This window comes from Olea europaea, chromosome 11 (genome assembly GCF_002742605.1).
Source record: "Olea europaea var. sylvestris chromosome 11, O_europaea_v1, whole genome shotgun sequence".
NCBI lineage: Eukaryota > Viridiplantae > Streptophyta > Magnoliopsida > Lamiales > Oleaceae > Olea > Olea europaea.
In genome coordinates this window covers 4,357,483-4,370,519 of record NC_036247.1, presented here as the reverse complement: position 1 = coordinate 4,370,519, position 13,037 = coordinate 4,357,483, and the positions used below count along the sequence as shown (strand labels likewise).

Below are 13,037 nucleotides of genomic sequence, written 5' to 3'. Positions count from 1 at the left end.
ATCTTCATTTTTTCTTTCTTTTTGTCAATTTCTCACGAAAACTTGAACACAGGTAAAAAATTATTAACCAGTGGAACATGGACTCGTAATAAATTACTATTATGATTTTTTTTTTAATGTAAAAAGCTCCCTATAACTTAAATTAGATGTTATATAATCGTTTTAACCTTTATGTTTGTATTATGAGTCATACATAATTATTGTAATATATGAGAAAGTTTGCCAACATGGTAGATGAGTTGTCTATGTCAAGTTCTTGCTAGGTTGAAAAAATAAGATGATTTACTTATCATGCTTACAGCTTACTCAACTTATGTCAATCAATTAATTTCTTTTGTTGTCATATGTCAGAATTAATTATTATTTTGTTAAAATAAGATTCACGTGTGCCATGAAGTAAAAAATGTCTGGTTTGATGTAGTAGAATTCTTGATATCTTCACGGGAGCCCATCCTAATCACAGGGCGGCGACACATTGCCCTTTAGAAGCTGCGCTACAGCAAATCGGTCAAAATCAAACATTGTGAAATTACAAATTACTTATATCTCGATAGATGAAAAATACGATAGAATCAAGAGTGGAATGACACATGTTCACAAACATATGAATTCTAAAACATATAACATATGAATTCTAAAACATATATCATTGTCCATAGAAAAGCTGTCTCCGCTACTCATAAAAAAGATTATATCTAAATTTGTTGCTATGTTTGTCTTCGGTTGGACTTGCAGTTTTGCAGATTGAAGAACTAGAAATACACAATCCGCCAAATTAGAATTTTGGAATTTTGACTTGTTATTCTTGTGCCTGTTATATGGTCAGACCACTAGAAAGCCATGTAGTACTAGTATTATATTGAATTTTTAATTTGGAAAAGATTTTCCAATGCTAAATAAAGCAAATGACTGAGAAATCCCGCTCTCTCTCTCTCTCTCTCTCTCTCTTTCTCTCTGTGGGTTCCTACAATGGCGAATGATGCTTTCACAAGATAAAGTGGACATGAAAGTAGTCTTCAAAATTTACTGTCCTGTTATTCGCACCCTATGATACTGCATACACTAGCTATTCTATTCAATTCCATATGCGAAATTGGATTTCATCGGTACAAAAACTCTGTCTATCACTTCACATTGTTTTGTTTTTTTTTTTCCCCTTTTTTCCCCCCTTTTTTTGGGATTTGGTTGGAATAATAACGGTTAGCAGACATTTAGGGTTTCTTGAATTGTCTTGTTTTTACTGGAAAAGGGTTCTTATGGATCGGTTTGATGTGTTGAATTACGCTGTTAAGCGAGTTACATTTTATTGTTTATCTCAAGGGTTCTCTATTATTTTTTTTAATTGTTAAATTCTGGTTTACTTTGATGGGGGGCGTTCTTAGTTTATGAGGGTTAATATGTGTAATATTAATACTTCATTGGCAGTTTAGTTAAAAGTCGATATCTTTTACCTTTCGAGAATGCAGAACTACATTTCTAATTGTTTCTTGTTTCTTGGCGTACTATATATTTGTCAACTTATAAAATATAGTACTCTTTGATCTTCTTTTCTTTTATGGGGTGAGGTAGAAATAATTTTGTGTTTAAGTTCGATTTGAGGTTAGGAATATACATGCTTCATTGAAAAGTGCTTTTGAAAATTGGATAGGAAAGTCAGTCAGAATTGAAATTTTATAACTTGTGATATAGAATTGTCTCTAGTTGGCTACCTAACAAAGTTTGGTAGCTCCTAAAAAGACTGTTGTCCTGTATTGATTGACTATGTTTTGTTTGTATTTAATATAGAGATTATGATTTAGTCTCTTTTCAGTGTCTTGGATGATTTGATTCTGTAAATGATGTATCAGTGCTCTCCATTTGAAGAAAGATATATTTAAGAGTGCAGATTTGTAGCAGGTAGTTGTTATTTGAGCTTTGGCGAGAAAAAAGGCTGAGGTAAATGGAGACTGTTAGGTGTTGGTTCAAAAAATTCCGTTCCAAAGAGAAACCCAAGCCTCCAAGCAAGAAGAAGGAACCCACAAGTAATGGGAAGGAAGGGTCAAAAATGCCAGTGAATGAGGAAGCACCTTCAAATGCGACTAAGCAGAAGGTTGAGGCTGCGAAGCAGTATATAGAGAAGCATTACAAGGAGCAGATGAGGAGCCTTCAAGAGCGGAGGGAGAGGTAATGACCCTAACGTTGCATTCATTGTGACCTGTGTAGTTCTTGCTCATGTTTATGGTGATTCAAGCCTGTGTCTATATTATTTAGCCCTTGTTTGATTCTCATTTTTTTTTCAAAATACATTTTCCCCCCTCTTCTTTTCAAACGCATATTCTTCAATAAAATAATATTACACAAAAATTCAAAAGTTTTTCTTATTTTTTAACCACACATTTTCCATCAAAATACTATTCCAAAATACATTATTTGCAAAAAATGGGGCTGAAATATGCTCTTCATATTTTCGTTGGAGTTGAAAAATTCACCAAATAAGCAATTCTATGGGTGCATGCAAGAACATTTGCCATAGATCATGTGCTAGCTGGAATGCTTATCATTATCTTTTTTCCTGGATGCAAGTATTTTGTTTTGAAAGGTATTAACCAAATGTTCATTGGTCTCACCATCTCTGTTTTACATTCCTCATTACATGATAACATTTCCTATATAATAGATATGAAAAGGGGTAAATGGTAGTTGGTCTTGCCACTGTTGTTGCATAGTCCTCATTTCATGATAACATCTCCTATATAATAGTTTTGAAGGTGATAAATAAAATGGTAGAGGTTCTTGCCACTACTGATGCTCAGTTCTCATTTCTCGATAACATTTCGTCCTAATAATAGCTCATGGTTATTATTGTACATTACACTTCCAATCAGGTATTACTGAGTTTGAAGAATTGCATCAGTCAGCTATTACTGCCTTTATATTTGCAAGGTCGTCATAGGCTTGAAGAAATATACCAAATAAAGCCAGTATAATTCTAGCATTAATTTGTACACTATAACACAAGTGCACTGCCCAATGTCTCTATATTCACACTTTTGTCTTTGATGATTCATTATGCATGCTCATAGAACATCTCCAGGCAACAACTATTGTAATAACTTCACATTTATCTACACCACTGTGACAACATTTTAATACCTTTTAGTTTAGTATGCCTTAGGTATCGTTGTTTAAACTTAATAGTCTCTAGGTTGGCTCTACACTGTCAATTTTTATTAACATCTTGCTAATTTGGACTTCTCAAGTTGCAAAATACAACTTTCAGCTTGAATTGAAATATTTAAAACCACTGGTTCTTCTTAATCGTCGCTGGGAAGGAAGTTAAAAATAATCATCTAGATGAAAGCAATACGTGGAAGATGATTTGAACATTAGACATTTTAAGGAAATGTATATGTTTAATAGAACTCATTTATTTGTCGGAGTTTATTGAAAAAAATTCTGTGATTTTGACGAACTTGTCTTTGGAGGTTAAACTGCATTGGCTAAGAGAGTGAGAAAGAGTTGGAGAAAGTGAGAGTAGTGGGACATGCATGTATGCCTTGATCAATTGCTGCTGCGAAGGAATTCTCCCACTTGTTTGTGGTTACGTGTCTCTTCATCAAGTTTTGGTGGTTTATGGGATGATGCTTGTGAGGCTCAGACTTGAAAGCTATAAAGTTATATTTAGCTGTGAGCTTGTTTGACATCAACTACCATTTAATGCCAATATAATACATTAAATACAACTCATGCAGGGATTAGCTTAAATACAACATAAATGGAGGGAAATAATAATACGAATTCAACCCATAAGGTGAATGACCTTTAAAATTCTTTTCAATTCAGAATTATGATGTAAATTAACGATTTCAAGCATATAGTCTGCTACCAATGCCCTCAAATTGTTTGTCAATGTTAAAGTGCAATTTAAATAGTGTTTTTGATAGTTGATATTGAGTTATAAATAATGGCATTCAATACATGTTGATGGTCAAAACTATATGCTCTTAGGAAGTCCTCCTGCTATTTATAGCTAATGAACCATGTCCATAAGAATAATCCGTGTTAGATACACTCAGAAGGAAAAAATATTATAATGCTTAATAGATCATTGGTTAGTGGCTTTACCATATGTATCAGGTATATGGATAGAAAGAATGGTTGCGTAATTAGAACGATGAGCTGTTTACTTGTGTTTTCATGCAGGCGTTATTCGCTTGAAAAGAAATTGGCTGATGCTGAGGTCTCTGAGGAAGAACAAAACAATATATTGAAGTACCTGGAAATAAAAGAAACAGAATATATGCGCCTTCAGAGGCATAAAATGGGTTCTGATGATTTTGAGCCATTAACAATGATAGGAAAGGGTGCATTCGGAGAGGTCTCTCTCTGTCTCTCTAGTTTTCTCTCTCCCTTTACTTGCATGTGGGTGCACATTTGTCTTTCTATTTGTCTATCTATTTTCCCTCACTCTGCTCTACTCCCTTCAGCCTTTCCCCATTTGGAAAGAATCAAGCAAGAAACAACATATAATTAGAAAAACTTGTGCCAGGATGTGATGTTGAATCTATACATTTGCTTAAAATGCTCAGTTGGCTTAATTTCATTAATCAGGGTAGCGCTTGTTTTTTCCTAGAACATTGGAGATAATAACCTAAATGGTCACTGAACTTTGTAATAGGTTTTTATGAGGTCATTGAACCTTAAAAATCATTTCATTTGTCACTAAACTTTGCAAAAGGTTTTCGAGGGGTCACTAATTCAGTGATCTCCTAAGAAACTTTTTGCAAAGTTTAGTAATCCCGTGGAAACTTTTTGTAAAGTGTTGTGATGAATAGGATGATTTTTAAAGTTCAGTGATCTCATGGAAATTTCTTGCAAAGTTCAATGATAACTTGAGTGATTTTTAAAGTTGATGACCCTTTGAAAACTTTTTGCAAAGTTTAGTGACTAGTTGGGTTATTATCTCTAGAACATTGTGCATAAAGGAAAGCTTGCATTCCAATATGCCGCTTAGCATTTTTGACAAATGCTGAAAAGATAAATGCATATTTCTAGAGATAAAAATATATGTTGCCTTCTTTCTCTTGGTACTATTGGATTTTCTCACTATACGAGTTAGAGGATTTAATAGAAAGAATGCTGAGCATTCTTGTTCCTTTAAGTTTTCATCATTATTGGCGAACTGATTTCATACCCGTGGTGAAATTCCATCCTTCAGAACTTGAGTATATGCTGAAAAGATGTATCATATATGCTTTTATCTGTTTCAGGAACTGCTGCTTACTTCTTGTTGTCTCTTTAACCAGTGGGAGAATTATATTATTCTGCAATTGCAGTTGTTATACTCTTTACAGAAGTTTCCCCTTAGCATTCATTGACTTGAATTCCTTCATGTGGTGTAGGTTAGAGTATGTCGGGAGAAGTCAACTGGTCACGTATATGCCATGAAAAAGCTTAAGAAGTCAGAGATGCTTCGCAGAGGCCAGGTATTGATTTATCTTGCACACATAATATCAAAGTTTGTAACTGTTGTGCACTTGTGCTTGCTCCTACTATTCCCTTTGTATGTTTGTCCAGGTTGAACATGTCAAGGCAGAAAGGAATCTGCTTGCAGAAGTTGACAGCAATTGTATTGTCAAACTTTACTGTTCTTTCCAAGACGAGGAGTATCTTTATCTTATAATGGAATATCTCCCTGGTGGGGATATGATGACTTTGCTTATGCGTAAGGATATATTAACTGAGGAAGAGACAAGGTTTTACATCGGAGAAACAGTGCTTGCCATTGAGTCTATCCACAAACATAATTACATTCATAGGTTGATATCAATTCTTTTATGGGAGCAATTTGGCCATGTTATGGTTTTCTGGTTTTATATCAGGTGATGTTTGTGTTTCTTTGTAATTTTGCAGAGATATCAAGCCTGATAACTTGCTTCTTGATAGAAATGGACACATGAAATTGTCAGATTTTGGATTATGTAAACCATTGGACTGCAGCAATATTCAAGAAAAGGATTTCTCGGTAGGAAATAACTACAGTGGGGCTCTACAAAGTGATGGCCGTCCTGCAGCGCCTAAGCGTACACAACAAGAGCAACTGCAGCACTGGCAGAGGAACAGGAGGATGCTTGTAAGCTTCCCACCTACATGATCGCCATTTCCATTCCTGGGAAGCCGCCTTTCTTTATCCCCACAAAAAAGTTATAATAAAATATAAATAGGAGAACAATCCTTTCCTAATGACTTGACTATTATTCCCACCCCTTGTGTCGCCTTTCCTTCTTTCCCACAAAAAAAATGACAATAATAAAATATGAATAGAAGAGCAATCCTGTTTTGTAGAAAAGGCGCAAACCTCGCTATTACAGTGTGTACAAAAATGCAGTCCTTGGTCTCTTTGATTTCTTCTCATCTTCCCCTATCTTCATTTGTTATTTGACATGTATTCTTTTTGGATTCTGGTAGCAGGCTTCAATCCTAGTGTCCATTTGTTAGAGTATATTGGTTCCTTAGGAGCATGTTTCATTCTTAGCCCTAGTTTTTATGTGTTTGTTACTGTGGATTATGTCAGTGGATTGCCCTAAGGTTTTCTACGCAAAAAATTAGTGGCACAGTTAGTTCTGAGCCTGGCTTGAATCGTCTATCATTCAAATCAAGGGTCCTACTGCACGGTGGGCTAGAAAGTTTGTTTTCTCCTTTAGTTTCTCAATGTAGTGTCTCCTCTACATTGTGAAATATAATTTGTACTATGATTCAATTAGTCTGTTTTGGATAAGCTGTTAACTTGCACAAGTATCGAGTATCTATATTCCAGCTCCCTCCATGTCCATGGAGTTCCAAAAAAATCCAAGCATGATTAGTATGTATCTTGGAATTTCTCAAATGTCATCTTCTATGAGATGGTTTTTTGGATTTGCATGTTTTCAAATTTCCTGCTGGGGTACAAGGACTGCGAAAATCTGTATTGAAAATTGCTTGTTTGTTCTAATGCTGTAGGCCTATTCGACTGTTGGTACGCCTGATTATATTGCTCCTGAAGTTCTGCTGAAAAAAGGATACGGAATGGAATGTGATTGGTTTGTGTTTGTCCATGTAAAGCGTTTCTCATATTGAACTGGATAGGAAATTTTTTTGTCCATCTAATGAGATTGTGTGGACTGTGTTATCTCAACAGGTGGTCTCTTGGGGCTATCATGTACGAAATGCTTGTCGGGTATCCACCTTTCTATTCAGATGAGCCTATGTCTACGTGTAGGAAGGTAATAATGGGTTTCATGTCATAGTTTTCGTTGACACTGAAGAAAGCTTCTGTTTTATATTATAATGTTAGTTAATGGGTTTCGTGTCATACTATTATGCAGGAAATATGCTTCTCTTTACCATTTCTAAAAAGTTCTTTCATTATTATGTTTTTTTAGCATTAGTTTTTTCCATTATGCGCTTATATATTACTAGGATTCAGGCTAATTGTTGAATAAATAAAACTCATAACCGAACATTGGCAACCCCCATTCCCGCGAACCTTTTTGAAGTAATTAAAATGTATGCGAACCTTGGGAAGCAGAATTGAACATCCGTAAGTGTAAGACACTAGTTATTGCTGGTTGTAAAATTCTTTTAAATGATGTGGGAGACTGCAAACCAAAATCTCCTTTATTTTGCTAACTCTGTTATTGGCTTGTGTCCTAGAATCTGTACTAGTTTGCTTTTGTGCTTTTGTTTGATATTCCTAATTAATTCCTAAGATATTGTCATCGAATCAACGTTTTGGCATTGTCTGCTTTTCGCTAATAATTTGTCTTATAAGCTTTAATAATTAATGCATTAACGTTGAAAAGATAAATCCTTACTTCAACATTAGTCTTTTATTAAATCTTTTGATAGATCATCCACATTCTTCCCATTTTAGCCTATGTAGTACTGAAAGTTGAGGATCTTAAGATTTAACTGAAGATAGCAGTAGATAATGCTGGATAAAGCTTGTGCCCAATTTGAATAGTTTAACTAGGGCTGGACAAAAATCAATTCAACCAATCTAGTCAATCGATCAATTCGTGATAAATCAAATTTGAGGTCAAGTTGAGTAGGGTATCGGATATGAATTAAAATCCAACCTAACCTAACCTAACCCAACCCAACTCAACTCAATGAATTAAAAAATATTAAAAAAATAATAATACCTAAAAAAAGAAAAAACCTAAATAGACACAATGTACACATCCCTTAGTTTTACCTTGGTTGGCTGGCATGAATGCTTTGTACGAAAGCAAAGTTATTAGATGATAAACTAAAAATCAATGGCAGGATGATATAAATGAATCTTAAAAATATTGTAAAAAAGAATTATTTTTATTTTTATTTTTTTTTGCCCAATTTGAATAGTTTAACTAGGGCTGGACAAAAATCAATTCAACCAATCTAGTCAATCGATCAATTCGTGATAAATCAAATTTGAGGTCAAGTTGAGTAGGGTATCGGATATGAATTAAAATCCAACCTAACCTAACCCAACCCAACTCGATGAATTAAAAAATATTAAAAAAAAATAATACCTAAAAAAAGAAAAAAACCTAAATAGACACAATGTACACATCCCTTAGTTTTACCTTGGTTGGCTGGCATGAATGCTTTGTACGAATGCAAAGTTATTAGATGATAAACTAAAAATCAATGGCAGGATGATATAAATGAATCTTAAAAATATTGTAAAAAAGAATTTTTTTTCTTTTTTTTTTTTTTTAAATAATTTCAAACTTATTGATACGTTTTTTCAGAAAGAATTCTTTATATAGGTTAAAAACAACTAAGGTTTCCAAGTGGTTTCAAACTTTAAAAAATTGTCCAAATTCAACAAGAAAGATCCCAACCATTGTTACCGCGGAAAAAATTGTCCAACATAAAAATAACTGGATCTACCTTGAATTTGGCCCAAGCCCAAACAGATCAAACCAACCTAAATCACTCCAAGCTTGGTCGGTTTGGGTTGGGTAGGGCTTCAACTGTTGACCTGTTGATTTGGTTTGATTTCTCGTTAGATTGAACATGTTCGGTTGGGCCCAAACCCAACCCATGCCCAGCCCGTTCAATTATTGTCAAGGGTCCTTCACTTTCATTACATTGAATGGATTGCCGCATGAAATAGCAATAGAGTTTTTTAGACATTGGGCTAATTGAAATTAATCATGACTACATAAACTATTTTGATATTAGGAGATTTCATTTAGTTTCAATCAGATAGTAGTTTTTACTTTTCCAGGAAGATATGGGTGCGGGAATAAGGCAAAAAATGTAAAATTGGAATCAAATTTTTGATATTTTTATAACCTTGTAATGTGTTAGTGATCTTCAGGCTTTGACTGGGAGAAAAAGATGATATAGTGCACTTTCTAGCTTCTCATTTGTTGGCATTTTGATATTGATGTCAATAGCTCGAGTATCGCTTCTTTATCCAATTTCTGTTTTGATTTGCTCATTTATTTTGGTGCAGATAGTGAACTGGAGAACTCATTTAAAATTTCCCGAAGAGGCAAAGCTATCCCCTGAAGCAAAAGATCTCATCCGTAAACTCTTATGTAATGTTGAGCAAAGGCTTGGAACAAGAGGCTCTGATGAAATTAAGGTTTCTGCAATATGTTTCAGTGGAAATCTTCTTAATAATTGATAGTCTGGTGAACTAATGTAATTACCTGCGGCATTATTGTCTTTTCAGGCTCACCCGTGGTTTGAAGGCATAGAATGGGACAAGTTATATCAGATGAAAGCTGCCTTTATTCCAGAAGTTAATGACGAGCTGGACACACAAAATTTTGAAAAGTTTGAAGAGGTTTTCTCCTCAATAATACGGTTTCACCCATTCTAACTTTTGCAAAATTGGTATTTTATTCCCTTTCTCATTCTAGTTGTGTTTTCCCAGTCAGACAATCGAATTCCAATTGCTACAAAATCTGGCCCCTGGAGAAAGGTTTGTATATAATTCTGGAATTAGAATATCTAGCTACTGTGATTTCTTTGACATGGAAATTACTTTTTCTTCTATTTCTGAACAATAATTTTTATTGTCAAATGTGTCCATGATATATGCTTAGGGTTTGTTTTCTGGCTGCAGATGCTTTCATCTAAGGATGTCAACTTTATGGGTTACACATACAAGAACTTTGAAATTGTGAATGACAATGAAGTTCCTGGGATGGGTAACTCCCACCTTTTTTAGATCATGATGTGCACCTCTAAATTTTCATATCATGTGCCATTCAGAGATAATATTATTATGTTTCTTTTAATTGCATGTATATCAATTATTCTTTTCTTTTTGTTGCAAATTGTACCTCTTTTATACTGTAATCCAGCATTTTTCTGATTTTTCACCTGGTTTCTAATTACCTCTCTTTTTCTTTGTAGCTGAACTGAAGAAGAAAAGCACCAAACCCAAGAGACCTACAGTGAAGTCCCTCTTCAGTACGATTCTTCTTCCCTTCCTGTTTGTACACTTGCATTTGTTTCTGCTTATCTTTGTGGTTGTGCATTGTCGTTGTGAGCCTTATACTATGACCTTAACTTATAAGTAGTTCTTTTTAAAGATCCATCTACTTTCTTTTTAAATTTACCTTATTTATGCAATTGGTGGCATTGCTGCTGCTCCTTTGCCCCATTGATTATCTGATCTGAAAACCACCTTCTAATTTCAACTGAATCAGTGAAAATTGGGTTCGGACCTCAGAGGGGTGAAGTAGTCCGTGAAGGATTTAAGACTGGTGGAAATGGGTCTGCCAGGGTCCAAAGATTAATTTTTGCTTCTTTTGTTTTTCTCCTTTTTGCCCATTTTCTTGATTTATTTATTTATTTAAACTTGAGTTTAATTTTATCTTTTCAAATCCACTTGAACAACTTTAATTTGGAAAAGATAAGCGGTTGTATTTGCACCTATATATTAAGCCTCCATTTGGCCTCCATTCTTTCCAAATTTTAATGGTTGGAATAGTGTTTTTTTGAAAAATGTGGTTGAAAAAGAATGAAAAGTTTTTGATTTGCGTGTAATATTATTTTATGGAAGATTGTGTAGTTGAAAATAAGAGAGAGAATGAAAAAGAGAGTGGGGGCCAAACGGGGGCTAAATGTTAAGGGGCTTCCTGCCAAGAAATTGACATTAAATCTAAAAGTGTCAATTATTGCTACTATTTATTCCATCTATTTAAGCCCTTGTTTGGGAAGTGTTTAAGGTCTGTTTGGTAGTGATTTTGAGAATTGATATTTTGATCAATAGGAAAAAATCAAGGGCCACCTATGAGAAAAGTCAAAAATTACGGTTGGAATAGTGAAATAACGGTAAAAAAATCAATTTTTTGGAGCGGAAAATCACTCCCAAACGGGGCCTTAATTTATAAACCATTTTGGTCAAACCACTTTCTATCCTTAGCCCCTGCTTGGCCCTCATTTTTCGAAAACGAAAATGGGTAGAATAATATTTTTTGAATAATGAGTGGTTAAGAAAGAAGGAAAAATTTTCGATTTATGTATAATATTATTTTATAAAAGATTGTGTGGTTGAAAATAGGAGAGAGAAAAATGGAATGTAATGGAATGAAATTTAATGGGAGCCAAACGGGGGCTTACATTTCTTGAGAATTACAAGTACCATCTACTTATTTTCCTTTCGTTTCTATCTATTTATAATTTAAGCCGATTATAAACAATTTCTTTATTTTTTATCAGGACGGTCTTCCTAGCACAACTATATATTTTTATTAGTTCTAGGAGTTTCAGTAGTCTGCAGCTGCTGGAGTTAACTCCCAATTAATTTTCTTTTTTTTCTTTTTTTTTTTTTTTGGGTCAAATATTCAATTGGCTATGACATTTTATGGACCTTCTGTTCTCACCTTTTTCTCCAATTCAAAATATTCCAATATTACCCTCTACATCCCTACATTTCAAAAATACCCCCAAATTGACTCAATTCCGTTCACCCCTCACCTGCTTTTATTGAAGACCTTTGCAGCAGCAGGACAGGGAGGACTTGAGGGATATAAGTGGGGTAAAATTGAAATTTTCACTAAGGAATAAAATCACTTCTATCAAATTTTGTGTTCGTGGGTGCAAACACAAAATAGAGGTGTGAATACTGTGGACAAAAATGTCATTAATGCCATCAGCTTTGTTGTTTATTCCAATCAAACATTGAAATCTGTAACAATCTCCTAATGCACTTTGCAGATTAGTAGCTTCAAAAATTTAACTTGCTGAATATAATTTCTTTATGAGATGATACTACAGGGGAGTAGAATTGCTAAATTTTGTTCCTATTTAACCCATTGTTGTATTTCTTCCTCGAGATATTGTCATTAAAGCAATTGAAAGAAATATGAGGATATGTGCCCCGTTTGGTTTTGTTAAAAATCAGATTTTTAGTAGATTTTGATTAAAGTTGATGAAATGTGTGGCTGGAAACTGAAAAGTTATAAAAGTTGTGGGTTTTATGAAATGTGTGGTTAAAAATGAGTTTTAAGAAAAGGGAGTGTTAACTTCTATTGTTGTTTTGCACGTAGCAGGCGAAGATTCAAATTCTGCTCAAGGAAGTTTTCTCAATCTATTGCCTCTCCAATTAGAAATCTCGAAAGAGGATGAACCCTAAATTCGACAATCTGCTAATACTAACATCAGACCAACTGTAGCAAACAAGGAGACGGAATTAAAAATTCTTTTAGGTTTGTTGAGCTGCTTTCATCTGAATTTGTACCTTGTTTGGTGTAAATTATATACTGATTGTACATTTCTTTTCCGCCCGTGTGATATTCGATCTGTATTTTTTATTTTTTTTTAATTTCTCCTTGTTCAAGCTATAGAGACCGTGATTCATTGCTTGCTCATGTATTTTTCGTCTCAGACGAAGTCAATTATAGTGAAAAGATTTATTGAAAATAGACATTTATAATTGGATTCTTGTTTTTGATAATCATTTCGTACGAACCCTCTTTTCCTTGTGTAGAACAGTCGTTTTGTATCTTATTTACAGCTTGGTTGGGAGCGATTTTTTGTCCCAAAAAAATTAATTTTTTGATCGT

General features: G+C 34.1%; 1 protein-coding gene across 7 annotated transcripts; it reads left to right on the top strand.

Moving 5' to 3' along the window:
• The first annotated feature begins 716 nt into the window (after positions 1-716).
• Positions 717-12,912, top strand: LOC111403053 (serine/threonine-protein kinase tricorner-like). Of its 7 annotated transcripts, none has more exons than XR_002704397.1 (14): positions 717-1,106; positions 1,897-2,163; positions 4,183-4,357; positions 5,382-5,465; positions 5,557-5,798; positions 5,893-6,112; positions 6,979-7,058; positions 7,157-7,241; positions 9,470-9,601; positions 9,692-9,805; positions 9,900-9,943; positions 10,088-10,172; positions 10,381-10,437; positions 12,525-12,603. XR_002704397.1 is itself a non-coding variant. In XM_023031405.1 (14 exons), the coding sequence occupies exons 2-14, from the start codon at positions 1,940-1,942 to the stop codon at positions 12,605-12,607; spliced, it is 1,632 nt and encodes a 543-aa protein (XP_022887173.1). In that variant the 5' UTR covers positions 717-1,106; positions 1,894-1,939; the 3' UTR covers positions 12,608-12,912. The 7 variants fall into 7 exon arrangements, 5 of the variants coding, with proteins under 5 accessions (XP_022887173.1, XP_022887171.1, XP_022887172.1 ...); XR_002704398.1 differs by having other exon boundaries at positions 12,522-12,586; XM_023031405.1 differs by having other exon boundaries at positions 1,894-2,163; positions 9,896-9,943; positions 12,522-12,912.
• Positions 12,913-13,037: the final 125 nt, after the last annotated feature.